At 40.3% G+C, this 21,119-nt stretch overlaps 1 protein-coding gene across 2 annotated transcripts in view; it reads right to left on the bottom strand.

The window, feature by feature from the left end:
- Positions 1-21,119, bottom strand: part of slc8a3 (solute carrier family 8 member 3) — a 146,053-nt gene that overhangs the window by 107,188 nt on the left and 17,746 nt on the right. For both annotated transcript variants that reach the window (XM_088648820.1, XM_088648819.1), the window contains exon 2: positions 10,962-12,826. In XM_088648820.1, the coding sequence (XP_088504946.1) occupies positions 10,962-12,742 (1,781 nt within the window). In that variant the 5' untranslated portion in view covers positions 12,743-12,826. The remainder of the gene's footprint in view (positions 1-10,961; positions 12,827-21,119) is intronic.

A 21,119-nucleotide genomic window follows, 5' to 3' on the forward strand; every position in this document is an offset into this window, starting at 1 on the left:
TGCCACCACCAGTTTAAACCATCATTACTTATTTAATGAGCTTCACTACCAGCTGCTGCTCCAATACTACTCTTTACAAGCATTCAGCGGCGGGCAAGCTTGCAGTAACGTGGTAAAGGCACAAGTGCCACTGTTGCACAGGAAGCTAAAGAAACTGAGGCTATTTTTCGAACCATCACCCAACCTGAGAAGCTGTAAGATTGCATGCTGCCTCACAGGCTATAACAGGCCAAGCCAGCTGACGACAGTAAATGTGAAAGTTAAGACACTAAAGAAAGATTAGGGGAGGATTTTGCATGGATGTAAAAAAAAAGACAAATTCTAAACACTAAGAATACCCATTCTAAGCAATGTCATACAAAATTGAAAACACACAACAAAATATATATCCTTACTTTAGGGTTTATAGTATGTGTTTGTGTTATTCTGTTATACTGTATAACTCCTGTGAAGCTGATAACAAGGCCTGAATGCACCTACGTAGTTATCAGCTTCAGCAAATGACCTGGATGATCCTACAGTCCCTCAGCTAAGAATGAACTGGACAATTCTATGATCAATCACCTCTTAGCAAGCAAATGAGCTGGAAGGGCTACAAGGCCCTTCGTTTGCAAGCTTTCTTATGTCCTTTATGGAACCAAATGCACGTTCATCAGCATTTCAAATCGTGTCACTACTAAGAGGCATCAGCTATAACCTTTATGCCACAATGGTTACCTCTAAAAAATAGACATTCTCCAGACACAAAAGTGACAGTGATACCCAGAAAGGACATGGTAAACCTCCCAATTAGTGGTGATGTTGTTTAGCTGATTCGCCACTGATCCGAGGGGATGCTAATTAGTGGAACACACTGCTTGCCGCTGTACCTAATTATTCCATCTTCCAGTTCAGAACAGACCTCATTGTATACGCTGGGAAGTTGAATCAAACTTTACATCACCAAAAAAAGCAATCCCTCTGTGCTCTGTTTTTGAAGGGGGGAGATTCATCACTGTCGTGCAAAAGGCCAGCCTTCTCCATTGGCGTAGCTGAAGAGCTCACACCAAAAACGCCTTCCCATGGGAAAAGGTTTGTCAAGCCACAGATCATTCTTACACACTGCTCTTTGAACAGGGATGTTTTCCATCTCATTAGCTTGCTTCCCTGTCCCATGGGCACAGCCCTGGAAATGTAGTTTAGCACTGCATTGACTTATTGATTCTAACACATTTTGATAAATCCATGTTGGCAACAGTGCCCTTCTCATAAGCATTGCTGGTTTACAAAACTGTACATGCTGGGTTTCCTAGACATGTAACCGACACCATCAAGCTCAATTACAGCAGGTCTTGGGGGACATGTATCGATATGTTCTTACAAATTAAAAGGAATTTTTCACATGAATAATGCAGTTAGGAAAAATCCATCATGGACCCGAAAGGCAGAGAACATACAAGACTCCCTGTGGAAGGGACGCTAGTCTCTTTGTGAATGATACATAGCAGTTATTTAAAGAATACTCCAAGTGTCAAAAAATTGGAGTTATAAATTTTAAGATTACTGATCATTGCAAGTTATGTATTCTTTAATGAAAATGCTTATGGAATCATTTTATATTAAAAATAAAAAGACAATAGGTTAATATTTGAATCCTTAGTAACACTCTGAGCCAAGAAAAAATCTAAGTTTAAGTAACACATTGCAAGTCCTTAATGGTACCATCATAATATGTATTTCCAAAATGAGTTTGATAAGGTCCCACATGAAGCATTGATTCTTAAATTCAAGAACTAAGTTCTGTTAGACTCCAAGGGGATATATGATGTATATTTATGTACAAAAAAGAATAGTTTGATAATAGAATCCCTTAATATAACAAGCTGTGGCTTGGCCAATAACTCAGAAATCTTGGAAAAAGAAAATCAACATGAAACCTGGAAGAACATGTAAACTCCACCCAGACAGCCTGAAGCAGGAATCCAATACTGGTGTGGTGAGGCAAAACCATTACCTACACTTCACAATGTCTCTGGAGATTCAGTTAGAACTGTTGCAATACTAAAAGACAGAAGTGATTTTCTTTTGGAACAGTAGACATGGGCATAATCTGAGAGAGTGACTTCTAAAAGCCATGCCAATAATAACTATAGCACCCAAAAGGCAAGACGAGGAGAAGTGGATAGAAATAAGATTACAAATCAGTACCCTTTACCCAGACTGAAGACCTAGTAGTAGTAACACAGAGCTGTTGCCAAACCAAAATAACAATATACATTCACAAGGTTTCTTCCAACAAAAGTTCTGATGAGGTTCATGGATTATTGAGCTCTAGTGGGGTAACTCATCGGGCTGAGGATGGTTACAATGTGTCCATATGGACAGGGCCATTAGACCCCCCCCCCTTCGTAATAAAGGATTACCCTTGCAGCTGGTCCCTGGCTCAAGATGGGGTGGTGGGTGGGATGCAAAAAATGAAACTAGATGCGAAAAGAAGTGAGATGTTTATTCATAGGTAGTGGGTGAGATAAGGAGTTGATTTCCTCGCACACTTTTGTTTTAAACTCTATTTCTTATAGTCCCACACATTTCTGGCCACTAAAAACATCCATCCATTATCAGCAAGTCACTTACTCCATTAAAGGCCACCACTTTTGAACCATTCATTACAGAAGCTGCAATTTCTGTATAAGATTTTAAAGAACTTCCAAGCTGCTCGATGACACAGCTGAGTCTGTCTCTTGGAAGGGATGGCCTTGGTTCTCTTAACCTCACTGACAGGACATCTGCCACATAGCCACAATCCCCACTTACAACGGTCGATACAGAGACAAGGACACTGATTCATCGCTTCAATGTGAAGCAGCCTCACCATCACTTAGGGCAGAGCTAAGCTATGCTGTACACTTAAAGGAGACATCCGAGATGAAGCATCCCCTGGTTAAGTAAAATACGCTGGCATTGTTTTCCAGGCTTGGAGAAGTGAGTCCCTTATTACTAAGATCAGAGCTAGCTTCGTTTTATCTGCAACCCACCCTCTCTGATTCAACCAAAAATCTGGAAGCTTACTTAATTTTCCTGGTGCCTGGCTTCTCCCAGGTAACACTCTTCTGTGTTTAAGACCACGCATTCAATTTAAAGAGAAAGGGACACCTTCACAGCCAAATAATCTACTGGCAATTTAACTAAAACTGAACTAAAAGCAAAGGAAACATGGGCACCACAATCTTGCAATCTATGCACAAAATCCCTTGAAAACTGTCATGGGGCTAACTTCCAGGAGACGTAATTTTAGCTTTCCCAAGCAAAGCTGCTGTTGTTTGCCTTTCTTACACAACCATTAAATCTGCAACTTCAATGCTTTATTTGGTATTTGTTTGCATGTTGACCATCAAACTATCTATCATCACATGTCATAACAGTTAATGAGGATCAACTGAAATGCTGCCCAACATATTGTTCGCTAGAAGTGATATTTCTTCCTTCCGTGTGAATGCTGTGGATGCATTCCAGTTCTGAGAAATGATGAACTGATGTCAGTTCATTGATTCAATTCAACTGATTAGGATGGCTTTCCTGAGCGACTTTCAAATCCGGGTTTAACAGCAATTATCTCGTCATCACAGGAAGATTAAGCAACATTACCTGTAGACATTCTGCATACAGCACAGAATTATTTAGCAGGGGTCGAGACTTTTCTTTTGCTTATTTTTTTAAGTCCATATCCTTAATACCTCTCCTTCACTTCTCTGATCCCTTCACCTAGAAATGAAAGGTCTGCACCAAGACTGACCACCTTCACATCCTATTCAGTCAATACCAGACAATATATTTAACTTGTGACAGAGTGAACAACAAGAATAGCCTGAATTAGTGTAGCCTTGGTAAACAATTATTTAAATTATTTATGCTTTTTCATCATTACCTGCACAGTGTAAAAAGCACACTCTTTATTTTGCACAGTGAATACCTTTATCCCTAGCTGTTGGGGGTAAAAAGACATCTCTCCTAATGGCTTTTATGGTCCTCAGGAGTCTTTGCTTCCAAGTGTACAACACAGCAACAGGAAACAAGTTGGAAGAGGAAAACTGAAATGAGGCAGGAATCACACATCCTCGTATAGGCATAAAAGACATTTCTAAACCATTCGGGGATGATCTATTGATGGATCTAATGGATTGCAGACACTGGTAAGACATTAGTGGAAGGCATTGAAAAGCGATGGAAAGCAATGCATCACAGCTCTGTTTTTCCAGGTGTACAATATGGCATCATACCCCCCATCCCCGCCGTTTTTCTTGACGATTTCCACACCACTCTGAAAACGAGTCAAGGACCTGATGGCTGAGAAGACTGCCAGAAATGAATTCTTCCTAATTGCTTTCCTGCTGACTGTGCTGAATGCCACATTGTGTGTCTCAGTCATAGCTGGTAGTGAATAAAGGGTCCTATTTCGTAATGAAATATAGGAAACCTGAACAAGCAAAACACAAACATCTATCCTTAAAGCCAATTCTAAGCTCTCTTGGCACAGATGACTGCGTTTTCGCCAGCCACAGACAACTGATCACAGTTCATGTGGTTTGACTTACACAGTTTTGTCTAACACCAGCTAATAGAGATCATAAGCTTGAAGAGGATACTAACGAAAGGAAATAAAGAATCCAGAAATCATTGGTTGACACTCTGCTATCTGTACTATAGTAAGACAGAAGCAGGGAAAGCCCATGAATCTATTCCAGGGAAGAGCTGATAGCCTTGGTTCCCGAATAGCCAGCAGTCAGCAGTAATGGGATCAGCATGAACATATGTTACATCAGTAGCCATGCTTAAGGGTGACAACATTAAGGAAGGTGCAAGGGTAGAGTTTTGCATCTCAAAATTAAAGTCCACCACAAAAGACAATGGCAAAAACCTGCACAACATTTCTGCAAATGTACTGGAACCATCATGGAATGTGAAAATTATACTGCTACAGTCTTTAGGCTGGTACTGTACTTGCTGTTCGAAACCTCTGTTGGCCCATTTGCTGGTCATTTTCTTCCACGATACTACTGCAGTCCTTTTGCTACAGAATCAATAAAACATTTAAATGTCCTTTCCCTACAATGTTTTAAAGCTCAATTTAACCGTTTTCTAATTCAGTAAAAGCAGGTGTAAAAATTAGTATGGTGGTAAACTGCTTTAAAATATATGTTTTAGTGCTTGAAATCCTAAAGTTTTTAAGTGGCTGCTTAAACATGGTTTCTGTTTGCACTCATCTGTGGTAATTAATATTGACAACATTCAGTATACATACTGAAAATAATAAATCTATTTTCTGCTAAGCTTAACAGTCTTTAAAAGAAAAGAAAGACATTCAAAAGTACAGCCTGCACTAATAATAACACCTATTCTTTAATAATTATAACAACATCAAAAAGCACATTTTACTCAAAAGATGTGATAATGAACTGTCAAAAACTGAGAGATACAAGCTTTAGTGAATTTTTAATACTTTTACAATTTTAAAAGAGTAGACCGTCTGCCCATTGTTGCACTCATGCTCCATAGTAATTTAGAAAAAGTCATTTATAACTGCTTAAATAATTGAACAGCTGGTCAAAGCTAAATCTGCAGTGGAAGGTCTGGCTGTTGAAAACCTCTATCTCAGGGCTGTTTTACATTTGGATTTTACAGCACGCAATGAGCACAACTCTTTGTCAATAACAGCTAGATATTAATTGAATTCTTGAGTGATGAGGTCTTAAAATAACGGTTACAATAGTAATCAGCAATTACTCTTCCAGCTCCCCTAGCTAGAAGAAGTGCCAAGCAATTCTTAAGCTTTAACTCAATCTTTAAAAATTATTTTAACTGTACTTAGTCACCATAAAATACTAAGTATTGTGTGTTCTGATGTTAATATTAAATATGCTTAGCCACAGTTAAGGTCACCTGAAAGCTGTACTCCCACTGGCTTATGACTTTCACGAGGATTGTTTTTGGATCCACACAAGTGGGGGCTTTACTGTGAGCGAAGGAGCGACCAAAGAAATGAAACTTCTTGTTACCAGATACGTACCGTGATATTAAATTCAACGGTCTGTATCTAAAATCAATCTAATTGACAATCTGCACAACAGCACCACTGGGAAACAAACTTGGCTTTTATCATGATAAATTAAGAGCCAGGCGTGCAAGGTTGATTGGAAACATCTCCTATTTAGTCAATTTGATTTCCAAGTCAACCCCTTTTATTTCAATAATAATTTAACAAAAGTAGTTTAGCTGACAATGTCATCCTAAAGGATATAAAGAACCTAGCGGGTAACCTATTGTATGCATCCACAAATGCTATTGCGTTTTTACCAGGACTTCTTTTTTACACTTCATCAAAGCATCACATTCAAGGAAGAGAAGTAAACTAGCTTAGGGAACCACATTCAGTCAGTGAAAACCCTAGCTTGAACTGGGAATCTCCAGACCTTAAGCCCTTTTACGTTAACCTCTGGACCACCTACCCTTCTTGATATAAATATCACAGTAAATAAATAAACCTCCAGGGTGCCCAGCTAATTGAATAGTCGCTCTCAGCAGGTATCTGGTTTAAGAAGAGTTCCATCATTTTAAATGCCACTCAACTCAATCAATACATGAGTTCCCAATATTGGATTATGGGCAAATGCAAAAATGAAGGAGTAATATGCAATTAAAGGGGCTTAGGGTGATTGTGGGGGAGTAACTTTACAGATTCTGGTAAGCTGTGGGGATTCCTGTAGGAGTGGTGTGTAATGACTATGTAATGTCTATTTGTACTGTTTATTTGTTTTCTACGCCTCTGTACGTGTAAAACATAGCTGTTTCGACTGTAAAATACATTTCTGAGAAATTAGGGAATAAAGTATTACCGTATTGTATAAATATCTTATATGGCCAGAGCAATCCCCTGATCTCAACCCTTTTGAAAACTGGTGGAACCCTCATCACAGGCTTTTACTGAAGGCAATCCTGCAGGAGTAAAATGATTGGATTGGGCAGCAGATATTTCAAAACTTTGAGGAATACAGACCCTGTTCTGAATATAGTCGAAGTGTGACCAGTGGATTTACATTGTGTCTTTAACGGAAGCCTACATATGAGACACACATGTACAACTGATTCGAAATGCAGATGAGCAGACACTGAAAGTGACCCTTTTTCCAAAGATTGCTGCTTGCATTCAAAGAGTGATATAAATTGAAATGCAGTACCATTCTCACTTTTTAAAAAGAAGTGCTATAAGATTTCCTATTGATTTCATCACATTTGGTCTGCTTTTAAAGCCTCTGATATATTGGCTGAATTTAATCTAAGTAAAGTAGACTGATTTAATATTTTTTGTAGCAAATCACTGGCTAACATATAACAATTTTTGTCTTTTATCAATCCCCAAAATTCCCTAACTGACATTTTTTGAAAAGGCATTTGCAATCATATCTGAAAGTGTTCCTTTACTTTTGATGTCAGTACTTCAGTCCTTACACTGTTAAAAAAATCTTAATTCATCTAAACTTGTCACTAAAATAGTTACAACGTAGCCACTGCACAATTCTGAAGGGAACAATTAAATAGAAAAGAATATCTCTTAGTCTTCAGATATCTTTATTTTCCTATAAATGTCTGCCATCAGGCCCATGGGATGACAGAAGCTTTTCTACCTGAAACACAGTTTGACACTTTTTTGTGCATTTCATTAGATTTCCAGAGATATCTATCATTGAAATTATGTAAATGTTATATCTTCTAGGAAAAGAGACAAATTCTCTAGAATGCTTTCAAGGACACGTTCTTGTGTAAGATTCAGATATTCCAGGCTGCCTGCTCTGTGTGGGAAAGTAGCTCATTCATGAGGTGATACCCTGTGGTTTTGTTTCATTGAACCATATTGAGGAAAAGATCTACAGAACAAAGCACTTTGCAATAATACAGAGATCGATCAGTGCTGTTTATAATGTAGACAACATCACTGTTCCTTATAAGCATATTCTCACTCTAACAGAGGCCACACCATGTTTCACACAAGTTCATTGGTACCACGCTCAGAACTATCACCCAAGAAAGTGCATGTTAGCTGCTTAGGGATGCTCAAAAACATTTTTATCTAGCCCTGTCTCCTTCCTGTAGACTCTTTAATACACAAAAGTCTTGGATTTCTTTCACTTTTTTTCTGTGGGCACAGAAATATACAGTGCTGTGTGGAAGTGTACAAGAAAAATAATTTTTAAAACAACACAAAACAATTTAAGAACCTTTCAGTGTTTGAGACAGCATCCACTCATCTTTACCTCTTCCACACAAAGAGGTACCTTTTGTCCTAAATGAATGAGTAGAACATGAAGGAGTAGAGTTGAGTAGAACATATTAACTGTTGGGTAGCAAGATGGCACAGTTAGCTGCCTTGCAGTGCTGGGGCCCTGGGCTCAGTTCTGGATCTGGGTGCTAATCTGCGTTCACATGGGTTTCCTCTGGGTTTTTCTGTTTTTTTAATGTGCTCTGGGGAAAATTGGCCCTGGTGTGAGTATGAGCATCTATGTCTGCGTCTATAAACTGGCATCCTGTCCAGGTTGTATTCTGCTTTGCGCCTCTTGCTAGCCAGGATAGGCTCCGTCTCCCCTGAAACCATGCATTTGATAAAGAGGTTGGAAAATTGATGGATAGATATTAACTACCACTTTCCTTTCCTGAATGAATGCATTTTCTATATAAAACAATCACTGACAAACATGGAAACTATTTTTATCCTTGCTACTGTAAATGAGCAAATAACATCTTATTTTGAGGTGGGTACATTAGGACTACCCATCTTAAAAACTTCCTTTGCACAAAGTTCTTTAAAAAATGTATACAGAAAACTATAGCTTTTACCTAAATATTCTAATTCAGTGGTGTACAACTCCAACCCTCCATTCTCTATGCTGCCTACCATCTTAACTGCATCTTAACTGTACTGCCATTAGAAAATTACCTTCCAATCTGACCAATTACTAAGCCCTTTCAGTTGCTATTTTATTAAAAATGTAAAAAAGGTTACAAAACAAGAGAAGGCAGGCATTCAGCCCATCTTGTTTGGAAGTCGGTGGATAATTGATCTATGGATGTAATCCAGTCGTTTCTTGAAAGAAGCCAGGGTATTGGCTGGGTATCTTATTCCATATTCAAAATAGAACATCTGCAACTCCATTCTATATTCATAGCCTCCTGCATATACTGTACATACAGCACATACAGCCTAAAACCCCACTATACAGTACATAATATGGTCATAAGCACTGCATAGCCTAAAAACCAACTATACTGTACATATTACGGCCATAAGCACTTTTGCACATTCTTTGCAAATCATGAGAAAATATTCAGATCAAAAGTCTGTCATGAAATACAAACTGGTAAGAAAAGAAATTACTCATGTCAAGTACAAAATGTCATAACTACATTTTGTCAGAATGTTTCCCAAAACGTCCCCTGTTCTGTAATGAAGTGGAGAAAATCTTTTCTTCCTGCCTGAGTGAGTCCGTCGTATTAAATTGTGACCGCAACATCTGAAACATTCCACGACACCTGCCATTCTAATGTGTGGGGTATTGTTACAATGCCCTGTCAATTTCGCTTTTATTTCTCATAGGCGATATGAGCAGTGGTTTTGAGGCTGAAATGTGATTTCACACTTAAAGAGCACGTAGCAGTGTACACAAAAACGCAGGCTTATACTCTCCCACATGTTGTTGCAAGGCAACATCTCTATTACTGTATACTGTTTTCAGCATCGGAGCAACGCCAAAGCTTTCTCTTCTCTTTCCTGGTTTTCTGATCTGTTCAGACACAGAGGGCTGTTACAGCTGTGCTGCCTCCTTGCCTACATGAAAGGCAAACATCAACAAAAATGAGCAGTAGGTTTTTTGCATTAATCCTCTAAAGAGGGAAGAAGGGAACACTTATTGGGGACATGGCACCCACCACATAAAAACGTTTGGAAAATAATGTGAGACCCTAAAACATTCGACCCTGTTGTATTTTATTTATAAAACCGCTTCCATGTTGTTTAATATGTAAGAGACAGTACAGGTATGTTACTTCAGGGGATTATACAATGTGGGACTCCAAAAGAAGGATCTTTCAGAACTCTGCTTTTTGCTCATTTAAGGATTAAGCCTGTTTTAAAAGTGCAATAATCCACTTTTCATCATGCACCGCAACAAAAATGAAGTCAACTCGGGGTCACTATCGTTGTACAGGCAGCTGGACTGAAAAGCAAGTGCAAGGAGTGAATATGAAAAATTCTCCAGTGGTAAGGAGGCAAATCCTAGGCGGAATCAGATTGCTCACTTGAACAAAGAGAATGAATGAGAATCACATAAGCATCATTTGCTCCATTTCGCAAGGCACTCTAGTGTGCTCAGTGCATATGGGACAGGTGAATAAAAGCCCAAACCCAGACCAGACATGTGATGTCACACAGCTAAAATGAGGATCACACATTTCCTATTCAGAGACATCAAGGTAAGATTTCTTCAAACACAGAAACGAGCTACAAAAGGGGGGAAAGAATGCTTGGTAGTTGTGCATTTTCATGTTTTTCTAAAACACACTAACATAACTGTTAGGTAACTGTTTTAAAATTACAGCACTAGAGTATGGTAATTCTTTCTTCTGTTTTTTATTAGACTTTGGTCTCTGGGTCAATGAGGAAAGCCATAGGGAAACTCCAGGTTCTATGCATGTACAAGAGGAGTAGGTATGAAGCAAAAGTAAAGGATAAACAAAGAACTGTAAAGAAGGTTAGAGGGAAAAGTTCCTTAAAGAGGCCCACCTGGAAAAAAAACACAGTTGTCATCCATTCAAATGCTGCCAGGGAAGAGAATAACAAAGGCCAAGCTCATTACACAGGTTGACCCGGAAATGGCGAGTTTAAAACCCACCTCCCACACAGCCCCCTCCCACACCTCAGGAAAAGCATAACCTACCAGGTCTCGTCGTTTCTGAATTCCAGTTCTCCATACGCGTCTTCAAAATCCTCGCCTGCACCCTTGGCCAGGCCCTCCACCGTGCGATAAGGCACTATGACGGTGCCGCGGGCCCCTGAGGTCCTCAGCACCTTCACCTCCATCACTCCCACACTCTCGCTCACATGTATAACCTCACTTTCAAAGGTGAAGATGCCGGCATGGTCGTCATCCAGGATGGTCACGGTGGCAACCGCTGGCAGGCCCAGGATGGCCTTGGGGTAGGGAAGGCTGTTGGCAGAGAGAAGCTCTTCGGTCTCCAGGACCCGCACATTGCTGAGCCGCACGAAGAAGTGTTCATCTTCCTCAAAGATGTCATCATCGATGATGCCGATGCTGATCTCCTTCTGTGTCTCACCGGCCTTGAAGACCGCTGTCCCCTCAGTGAACTCGTAGTCAGCCCCAGCATTGGCAGAGCCATCTTCCGTCTTGTAATCCACATACAAAGTCTTGGTGATGTCCCCACCCTTACGCACAATGGTCAATATGACTGCCCCACAGTTCTCCAGACACTGATAGGCACATGGGTCAAAGTAGATTTTGGAGACAAACTCCTCAGTTTCCTCGATGCGTACCTCCTGCACACTGGCACTCTTCTTGGCCTGCTCAGCTGCATGTTTCTTCAGGATGTTGCCAGCTCCCGTCATCATGCGGGTGGCCTGGATGCGGTAGAAAGCTCTGCTCTTCTGCTGATGGGAGAGGGCGTAGTAGTTGGCCATCTCCACCAGCTGATCCAGCTCCTTGTCGGGGTGCTTCTGCTTCAGGTCTTTGAGGATGCGGATCATATCTCGCCGAGACTCATCCACTTCTTTCCCATCCATCAGGCCAATTAGATTGCATGCTCCTCCGTCCACAAAGTGGGAGTTCACCATCTTTCCATCCATCTCGATCCCCTTTGGCCGCTCAGCTTCAGTTTCAATGATGACACCCCGGTGCTTGTCCGAACGGTACTTCTTGCGCATTAATTTATAGAAGAGCAGGCGTCGGTCAGCCACCCATGCCAGTATCACGCAGACAGGGAAGAAGGCCAGTGTGAGAAGACCCTCCCAGATCTGTACTACGTTGGGCGAAAAGACTGCTAGGATCATATAAAGCCAGATGTAGGCAAAGATGCTCCAGGCAGCTGTCACAAAGAAGACTCGCAAGTGTTTGATCTTGCGTGTCTCGCCGTCGGGAATGACAGAGACGCAGATGGCGATGATGATGAACATGTTGAAGGCCGCACTCCCTACAATGGTGGAGGGCCCTAGCTCTCCCGCTTTGAAGCCATGGCCGCAAACCTCAATCACCGACAGCAAAATCTCCGGGGCTGAAGATCCCAGAGCCATAAGGGTGAGGTTGGAGACTGTCTCGTTCCAGATGCGGATAGTGGTGGTGGTAGTCTCTCCGTTGGGCCTCTTAATGAGAATCTCTCTCTCCTGAGACGTGATAACCTCGATGGCGGCCATGAAACGATCAGCAATGATGGACACGCCCAAGAACATGTAGATCAAGGCCACAAAGTACACAATAACCCGAGCTATCTTGTCCCCCAGGGAGGGGTCCTCTGGGTACCAAATGGGCAGGATTATGCCCTCTTTGCACTCGAAGACACCTCCGCACGTTGCATTTTGGACGGAAGTGCTCGGACTTTCCGTGGCCTTCGCCTCGACACATAGGAACGCTGTTGCTGCAGCTGTGAGGCCCAACCAGAGGAAGGAGGATGTCCCCGGCTTCACCAGGCTTGCGCGCGCCATGCACATCCCTTGGTCAAAAGAGTCCTTGTCTCTCTGCAGGGCTCTCGGGACTCCAGAACTGAACCCTCTTTGACACGCAGCTCTCCCCTCCTACAAAGTAAAAACACAAACACCTTCTTAGTGGCAGCATCTCCCATGCTTGTGACGCTATGTCATGAACATGTTTAAGGGTTAGACACCCTCAATATAGTATGAAAAAAGCATGATAGCACTGCTCAATGCACAATTTCCTCCTCATGGAAAATATGTTCTCATGTGATAAAAACATATTTATTATTAGGCATCACATTTACAAGTATTCAAGATGCACCTGATCGCAAAAGTAAAAAAAGTACATCTAAAAAGAAAAAATTATTTAATGACAGGATGTTCTTCTTAACTTATGAACTCATTTCACCGTATGAAGATCTAATTCCATATCAGCAGTTTCATAACAATCGGTTAAAACTATCCCCCCCTATTAAAGGCAAAGAAGCCTTTATCTGAACATACAGTCAAGCCTTGGCAAAGGTCTTAAAAATCACCTAATAATAATTAACTAGTGATATAACACCTAAGAAATAGACATTCCTATGATATCATATTCATTTACAAACTGAATAATCAAAAAGTGAATTTGACATAGACTGTAATGTTCACATGTGCATGAAATAACTGATACAAAGCACATAAACTATTACTTTAAAAACAAACATCATAGAAATTCTCAACACATACATTAAAAATAGAAACATTTTAAAACATAACACTTAATTATTACATTGATGGTCTTACTAAATTGTTTTTCAAAGGCATGTTTCTCAAAATACCTTAAAATGGATACTAACCATAAATGGGAAGGAAATTTTGAATTCAAATTCAGTCTATTGGGTATTAAAGTATTTAGATGGAAAATCAACAATGCTTCCCTTTTCATAAGAGCAATACTGACATTTCCACCTCCCCTAGAGACGAGAACCTTCTCAATGTCCACATATCCAAGAAAGGAATTTGCATGATCAAGAAAATAAGTAGCCACTGGAACGGTCGAACTGCAGCACCCTATTTTTTGTTCTAACGATCTCCTTAAATTTTTTAATTCATGATTATAAGGGTCAAAGTAACTTGTAATGTATTGGAAGTGTCACAAGCTGAATAGCTCCGCTTGGTGCAGTAGTTTGTGCAAGTGTACAGAGTGACATACTGAATATACCTTCTTCATGCATCACATCTGGAAACACAGACAGTGAGTTAAAGCAGAAGGAAAATGAGTAGAATTCCCCTTCAACTAAAGGTAATATAGAGCTATTTGATCATGAATTTATAAAAAGAGCACAGTGCACACTGCTCTTCGCTTAACACAATTTTCTAAGGTACAAGATGAGTAGGTCTCACATCTGTGCTGGTACCACAATTCCCATTCTGCACTATGGCTGGTTGTGTGGGTTGTTGTGACTGTGGAAATCTTTTTTTAACCGCACACAGTAAAACGTGCAATGTCTTAATTATAAAATACCACAAAGCCAAAATGAGCTGCCTAAGGAACAGAAGCACTTGCTTTCAGCAATCCCCATAGTGCTGGTTCTAATTTAAAGGTCCCTAAGCCAAGTGTGGGCTGTGACAGTCTTGTATAAGGTCCCCACGGCATCTAAGGCTCAATTAATATAATCTCTCTAATAATCCATTAGTTACATTATTCCTGAAGGTAGCCAACTGAGACACAGAACCCACGCTACAGTAGGAGCTGGCGTCTTTAACCTTGGTAGCAGCAGAAGTGAGGAAACATCACCAATTACAGCTAAATATTAAGCTGAATATAATCTTGAAGTGCTAAGTGCTTTTAGAAGAAAGCACCAGCACAAAAATGAAATCCCTGTATTTTTGGAAATTACACTTGAAAGGACCACTTACAACCAAGACTGTGCATAGCAGTAAACTGTGCTTAACCCTGTGAAGGGGAATTGGTTAATAGGAACTCCCATGCAAGAAAGCTGGGCAATGGGAGACGTACTAGACGGGACAACACAATTCTGTGCTGGGTTTCCATCAAATGTTTCCCAACAAAGTCCCAATTTTATTTGGATAAGTGGCACCAGCATAGTCAATCGACAATATTAACACTGAAATGTTGTAACCTCCTTCCATTTGTCATCAGAAACACTGAATTGGTTCAAGTAGGAAAATAAAAGGCAGACCTGGACCTGAAAGCTAATAAATGTCCACTACATCTTGTGCTGAGATCATTTCCTTTTGCTATTAAAGTAAATTCTTCATGATTGATGGCTAATGGCCTTGTACCCCATCCCCACCCGAGGTCATCTTGACCATAATCCTTATCCTGCTTGTGAATAATTCCATTTATACTTCAACTGCATCTTGATCTTCCTGCTTTTAGATAGCTTTCCTTTTATCTGTTCGTAACACCTTTTACATTCACTCTCATCCCTCCTCTGTCTGTCTCCATCCTTTTAAGGTGTTTTAACCAAATGTTTAGGAGGAGGTCAAACCCTAACCTCGCCCACCTTCCAACTACCTCCGCATACGATTCAGTCCCTCGCATGCTTCATTATTTATCCATTTATCCATCCAGTCTTCATTCCTGTAGCCGTTCCCTGGCTCACCCCTCAAAAACAGTGTAGCCTTGTCCTAACAGTCAGGTTGTCAATCACTCAGACAGACAAGTTAAGAACATAAATCAACCTAATTAAAACTATGACCATCCTCCCTCCTAGTTATTATTATTTGGGTAATGCTTTTATCCTACGTAACTGACATTGGTCCCCATTTATACAGTTATTTTGCTGGAGCAATCTCAGTGAAGTACCTCAGATCAAGGGCACAGCAGCACCCTCCAGGATTTCAACCCACAAAATCACAGGTGAGAGCCCAGATCCCTTCCACTTCAAATTAGAACTTAACAGCCAAAACAGACTGATTCTAATTCCTTCTTTCTGACTTTTAATAACAACTCAGCCTGCACATTAATCTGTTCCTTAGCCCACGATCTGGAAGATTTCAAAACCAAGGGAAGGGTAAGACCACATTTAATATCTGTTATTACTACAAAATCAACACACAGACCAGGAAGGAGAAAATAATCACTCACTCCAAACATTTAGTTATTATATGCACGGTGGCAAGAGATCACAATGTTAATTTCAAAGCTGCGACAATAATGGACTTTTGCAATGACCACTACTGTATGTGGATGCAATTACAATCCAGCAGAGTCAAGCAACTGATGTCGGAAAGCAGACTGAACACAAGCCTGGCTTTCCCATTGAGCAAAGCAATCAACTCTGGCCAAGTTTGTAAGAGCAGGTCTTTGTCAAGTTTTGCAGAGGCAAGCCGGTAATTTGTTCCAGAGTTCAATGAAGACTTCGAGATTAGCAGCCTAGAAACTAATGAACGATTAGGCAGAACTAATAAAATTCATAGGTAAACCAGACCTAAACAGAAAGGATTTACCTTAAACAAGGCCAGTGTGCAGCTCAAAACTAACCCCCATGCCATCTATGAAACCAGACAAAGTCATATGACCAGAAAACACTTTGGTCTTCATTAGCACAAGTTGGTTTTCAAAGAGAGGGAAAAAAAGACACAACGATGATAGGTTTATTGTTTACTGATGAGCACACTATGAGTTATTCTACACCTTTGTTCCACAGAGCAGTTAGGAAAAATCCATCATGGACCCGAAAGGCAGAGAACATACAAGACTCCATGTGGAAGGAATGCTAGTCTCTTTGTGAATGAACCAATGGTTCCCAAACACACATCCAGATTGACGACTGAATTTTCAGTGGATAGTTGGTCACTGGAGTGGCCACTGCCACCACCAGAACTAGATCCCGTCTGGATGTTTTGGGAGGAATGTACAAGAATCTGTTCTGGCAGAATGGACGGCAGGAGCTTCCAAATGGCTCCACCATTAAGGCACTCTCTCCAACCACTCCTTAGGATCTGTGGTCTAGATGTTGTAGGCCAGGCCTGAATCATGTCACCCACAGACTGGGACTGAGACATACAATGCACAACTGGCTTGGTAATACCACTGCATATTGGGTGCCTGTGATGTGTCAAAAAATGATTAGCTCAATGGGTGGGTGACACGGAGGAGTCGGTCTGTATTTCTTCCTTCTTCATGGGGGGCCCAGAAGTTGTTGTCATGAACCAAGATATAAAGACACAATTGGAGATTTCAAATTATGTAAATAAAAGCAAACTGGTATGATGGCATTGTATATACACCATTCACACAAGCAAAAAATATCATTCTCTACACTATTTTTAAGGACATGTGGATACATATTAAACCACTTTTCAGTTTAAATATAGTATTTACAGCATTTTAGACTCATTTTATTTTAAAAAAAAGAAAACACTCTTTTAACAATGGTAGGTTAAATAATTTTCAGAGCTACAATTTTTAAATAGAAATACAGTATGTCAGGGACATCTTTCAGGAACACGAAAAGTATATTCCATTCTGAAAAACAGAGATGTGAAACAACATTTTGGCTGCAGCACACATGCTGACAAAGCTCCCCACTCGAACACTGCATTTTAAAAGATTTTTGAATTCCTCTCCCTTTGCAAACTGTCTAAATGTAGGCTGTAATAGTATGATTTTTACAGGAGTCAGAATGCCACGTTTAAAGGGAGCCCCAGTTTCTCAGGCCGCTTACTGAATTTCGGTATAAAATAAAGAACTTTTTGAAAGTACTGTAAATCGCCATATTGTCGCAAATGCCTGGTCAAGCCATGGGTGACAGTGAGAGTTTCCATGAACTGTGACGTGAAGCAGCCCTTCCTGCTCACTAGTCATTGTAATGACTAATGTACTGTGATGAACGAGCGAATAAGTACAGGTTATGCAGCCAGCATTTCACCGCACAAATGTTCCAGCATGATCTACATGCAGAGTTAACAAGTAGTATTTGTCGGCAAAGCTGTCTCAAATTTTTTTCTTTTTTTTTTAGTTAAAGGAGATACATTCACAAGGCTGTTTCTTTACAATGTAATAAGGCTGTATCATGACACCGGAAGTTTTGTTGAATATGGCTCTCTGCATTCCTGGAAATTGTGATGCAAATTGGAGTTGTTACAAGTTACTACGTACATTTACTTTTATTGTGGTTTGAAAAGCACTCATCAATTCTGATTCTTTCTAATCCAGAAACATAAAAACAGAGTTGCAGTTCCCCTTTAATGACAAAAGCCCATTCAATTGTAATCAGTATTAACAAACTACAGTGTATTAGCAACCAAAACCTTTACAGTTTGCACTGCTAGTCTGTAAAGTTACATGTAAGAGAGCGCAAATCTGTCATTTGTCCTGTTAGATGGCATCCTGAACCTGATACTTAACACTAGGGTTGGCCAAATCCAGCCTGGCTGTGGTTCCTGCCTCCAGGTTGTGTTCCAGCTGAGGTTAATCCCCCTGTGTTTCGATTCCAAAAATGTTTTTCATATCAGTTTTGATAAATTAAGATAAAATCAAACATATGCCTGACACAAAAGCTTCGTACAAGTGCATCTTTTATATCTTAAAAGGTGTGACTTCAATTAGGACTTGCTGTGTCAGGGATCAAGTAACTATACTGACTTTTTAAAGAGGCAGAAACACAAAACTCACAGCAGAAGTGACATGATTGCACATCTCTGAGGAACCAAAAGCTCAACCACAGTCCAGGGGACAGATAAAAAGAACATAAGAAAGGTTACAAATGAGAGGCCATTTGGTGCTTATAGCTTGTTTGATTGCTAGTAGGTAATTAATCAAAGGATCTGATCCTGACATTTAAAAGAAAGACATCTTGAAAGAAATAAAAAACACAGTATCTGCAACAACAACTCCTTCAACCCTTCATGTGAAAAAGTGTCTCCTTCGTTTTTCTGTAAATAATCATATCCTTATTCTCTATGTGTGTCCTCTGGTCCATGTTTCATTGTTCACTGTGATGAAATCCACTGGGTAGACTTTATCAAAGCCTTTGGGCATTTTGAATGCTTGTATCAGGTCTCCTCATAGCATCCTACAGTTATTTAGCCTGTAAATATAAGACATTCCTTATACTGGAATGTAAGCACAAGCATAAATCTAGCTATACTTCTCTGTACCGATGCAAGAACAGCAATACCTTTTTTGCTAAATACTGACTAAAATTATACACAAAATTCTAAATGAAGCCTTATTAGTACATCATGCAAGTTAAAACAACTTCAATTGTAGACTTTAATTATATACCCTAGAAATCTGTATGCTTTATTTACAGCCTTCCCACATTCTCTAGAAGATGAAAACATCTTTTCATGTTCCATTTCTCTCTTAAATCTACAGTGCATGTTTTTACTGTATGTAACAATTTAAACTTATCTACATGAAATATTTAGTTGGTGTTTTTTAATCCTCTTGTTTTGGTATTGTGTATGAACTTGGTTAGTTTACAAACTATATAAGAATCAAGATCAATGATATAAATCAAGAACACTACTCCTTAGACAGACCGTTCCAATTTAAGCGTTTAGCCCTTGTCTGTACTCTTTGTTGTACCCATTCACTAATTCTTCATCCAGATACCTTTGTATTACTTTAAATCTCTACCACATACAATGAGAAAATTAATCAATATATGTTTGGATGTAAAAGCCCAAGAATTTCAAAGAAGAAAATATAATTTTGTAAAGGTTAACAGAGTAATTCAACTTAATACAAGCACAAATATTTTTATTCTGCTTTGCAGTGGTTTGAGTTTTAAAGACCTGCAGGACTCCGGCGTATAAGGAATGACTTTATATATTTAAACCTTACACCCTCTACCCGTGTTCCTTTTATATCCTTCTTCACTTATGAGATACACACGAGCGTGATCAGCAAACAGCTCAGGACTGACAGATGTCAAACCAGCTTATGAGAAAAATAATGCCTTCATTACCACTGGGGATAGCCCTGTTTTCATTCAGCTCGGCTTTTCTTGCTTGTGCTGACCCTGTTGAGACCCGTTGGGAGGTAACTGCTTCTTTGAAGCAGAGAAACAGAGTTAAAAGCTTTTACTTTTTGTGCGAGGGGAAACCTATGGGCACAAATGGAATACTAAAAGTGTCACGAGTGCTGCCTAAGGACTGCCAAGCTAGGGTGCAGGCTGACAAGTCACTTTCCATGCCAACACATGTTGAAGACTGAGAACAAGCTGGTAACTCACTCTTAAAGATATAGATACCAATCAGGCAAAGGGCAAGGGATCATTAGACTGACTCTTCTGTTTTCTTATAACAAATGACTCAACTGTAAAATGGCTTGGCTTTGCAAAGATCTATTCATTTCAGTGACGAGGCTAGATGGGCAATGAAAAGGATCTTCTGTTCTGTATCCTGCAGTGACAGCTTGATCGATTGGTTCAGATGGAGCCAGCCAGCTGACGAACTGAGCATGCTTGAGTGAGGACAGGAGTCGGCAGGCGCTCCAGAACAGAGCTTTAGGATGGAGCAGTACACCACTGCTGTCCTGGGTATCTCCACAAAGCCCTACGATATCTTCTGAGGTTGGCTCCTCCTCCTCCTTTCGTAAAGCAAAATAACAATCTAGTTCAATAAATGATCCAATCTACTAACAGACTAGGACCCAAGCTGTAGCCATAAATAGAAACTAAAAGTTATTCCAGCACTTGCTTAGTCATTGAAAAGGTTCACTTTATTTAGCTACATTAAAAATATGATAGGCAGGCAAGGTGCTGTAGTGGTTACCATTGCTGTCTCCCAGCTCTGGGGCCCAGGATGCCATCTGTATGGAGCTTGTACGTTCTCATGTTTTTGTGTAAGTTAGTTAGTGTTTTCTGCTTTCCCTCCACAGTCCAAAAACATACTGTAAGGTTAACTGTCTTCTAGAAAACTGGCACTGGCACAAACTGGCACAAACTGGCACAGTGTGAGTGTGTGCGTGCTTGTGCCTGCCTGTGCCCTGCGATGGACTGGCGTCTTGTCCAGGGTGTACCTTACCTTGCACTCCTTGCTTGCCAGGATAGGCTCCTGCTTCCCCCCCCCGACCCTGAACTGGAAGAAGCGATTCCAAAATGAATGGATGGAAAAACGCGATAAAGAGTAAGATGCTTTGGCTGGGGCATGTAGGAAAATTCCCTCCAAACTAATTTCTCCAAACTGTCTGACCTCACTTGCAGTTGAACATAAAAAGCAACCTTGGTTCCATGGACCAAGGTTTGGACGAGGACATTTTGTTGGCAGCTTTGCCTATCACCAGACCAAAAGCAGCCTTTAAGGAGAAGCCACTGGCAGCTGCCACTTTCAAAACCGAGTGCTATTCAGAAATACGTCAGTATGAAAACATGGAAAACAAGAATTACAGGTGTATTATACTGATGAAGTAACCTGGTGAAATGAAGTCCTG

Source organism: Lepisosteus platostomus, chromosome 10, assembly GCF_059453375.1.
Source record: "Lepisosteus platostomus isolate fLepPlt1 chromosome 10, fLepPlt1.hap1, whole genome shotgun sequence".
Lineage (NCBI taxonomy): Eukaryota > Metazoa > Chordata > Actinopteri > Semionotiformes > Lepisosteidae > Lepisosteus > Lepisosteus platostomus.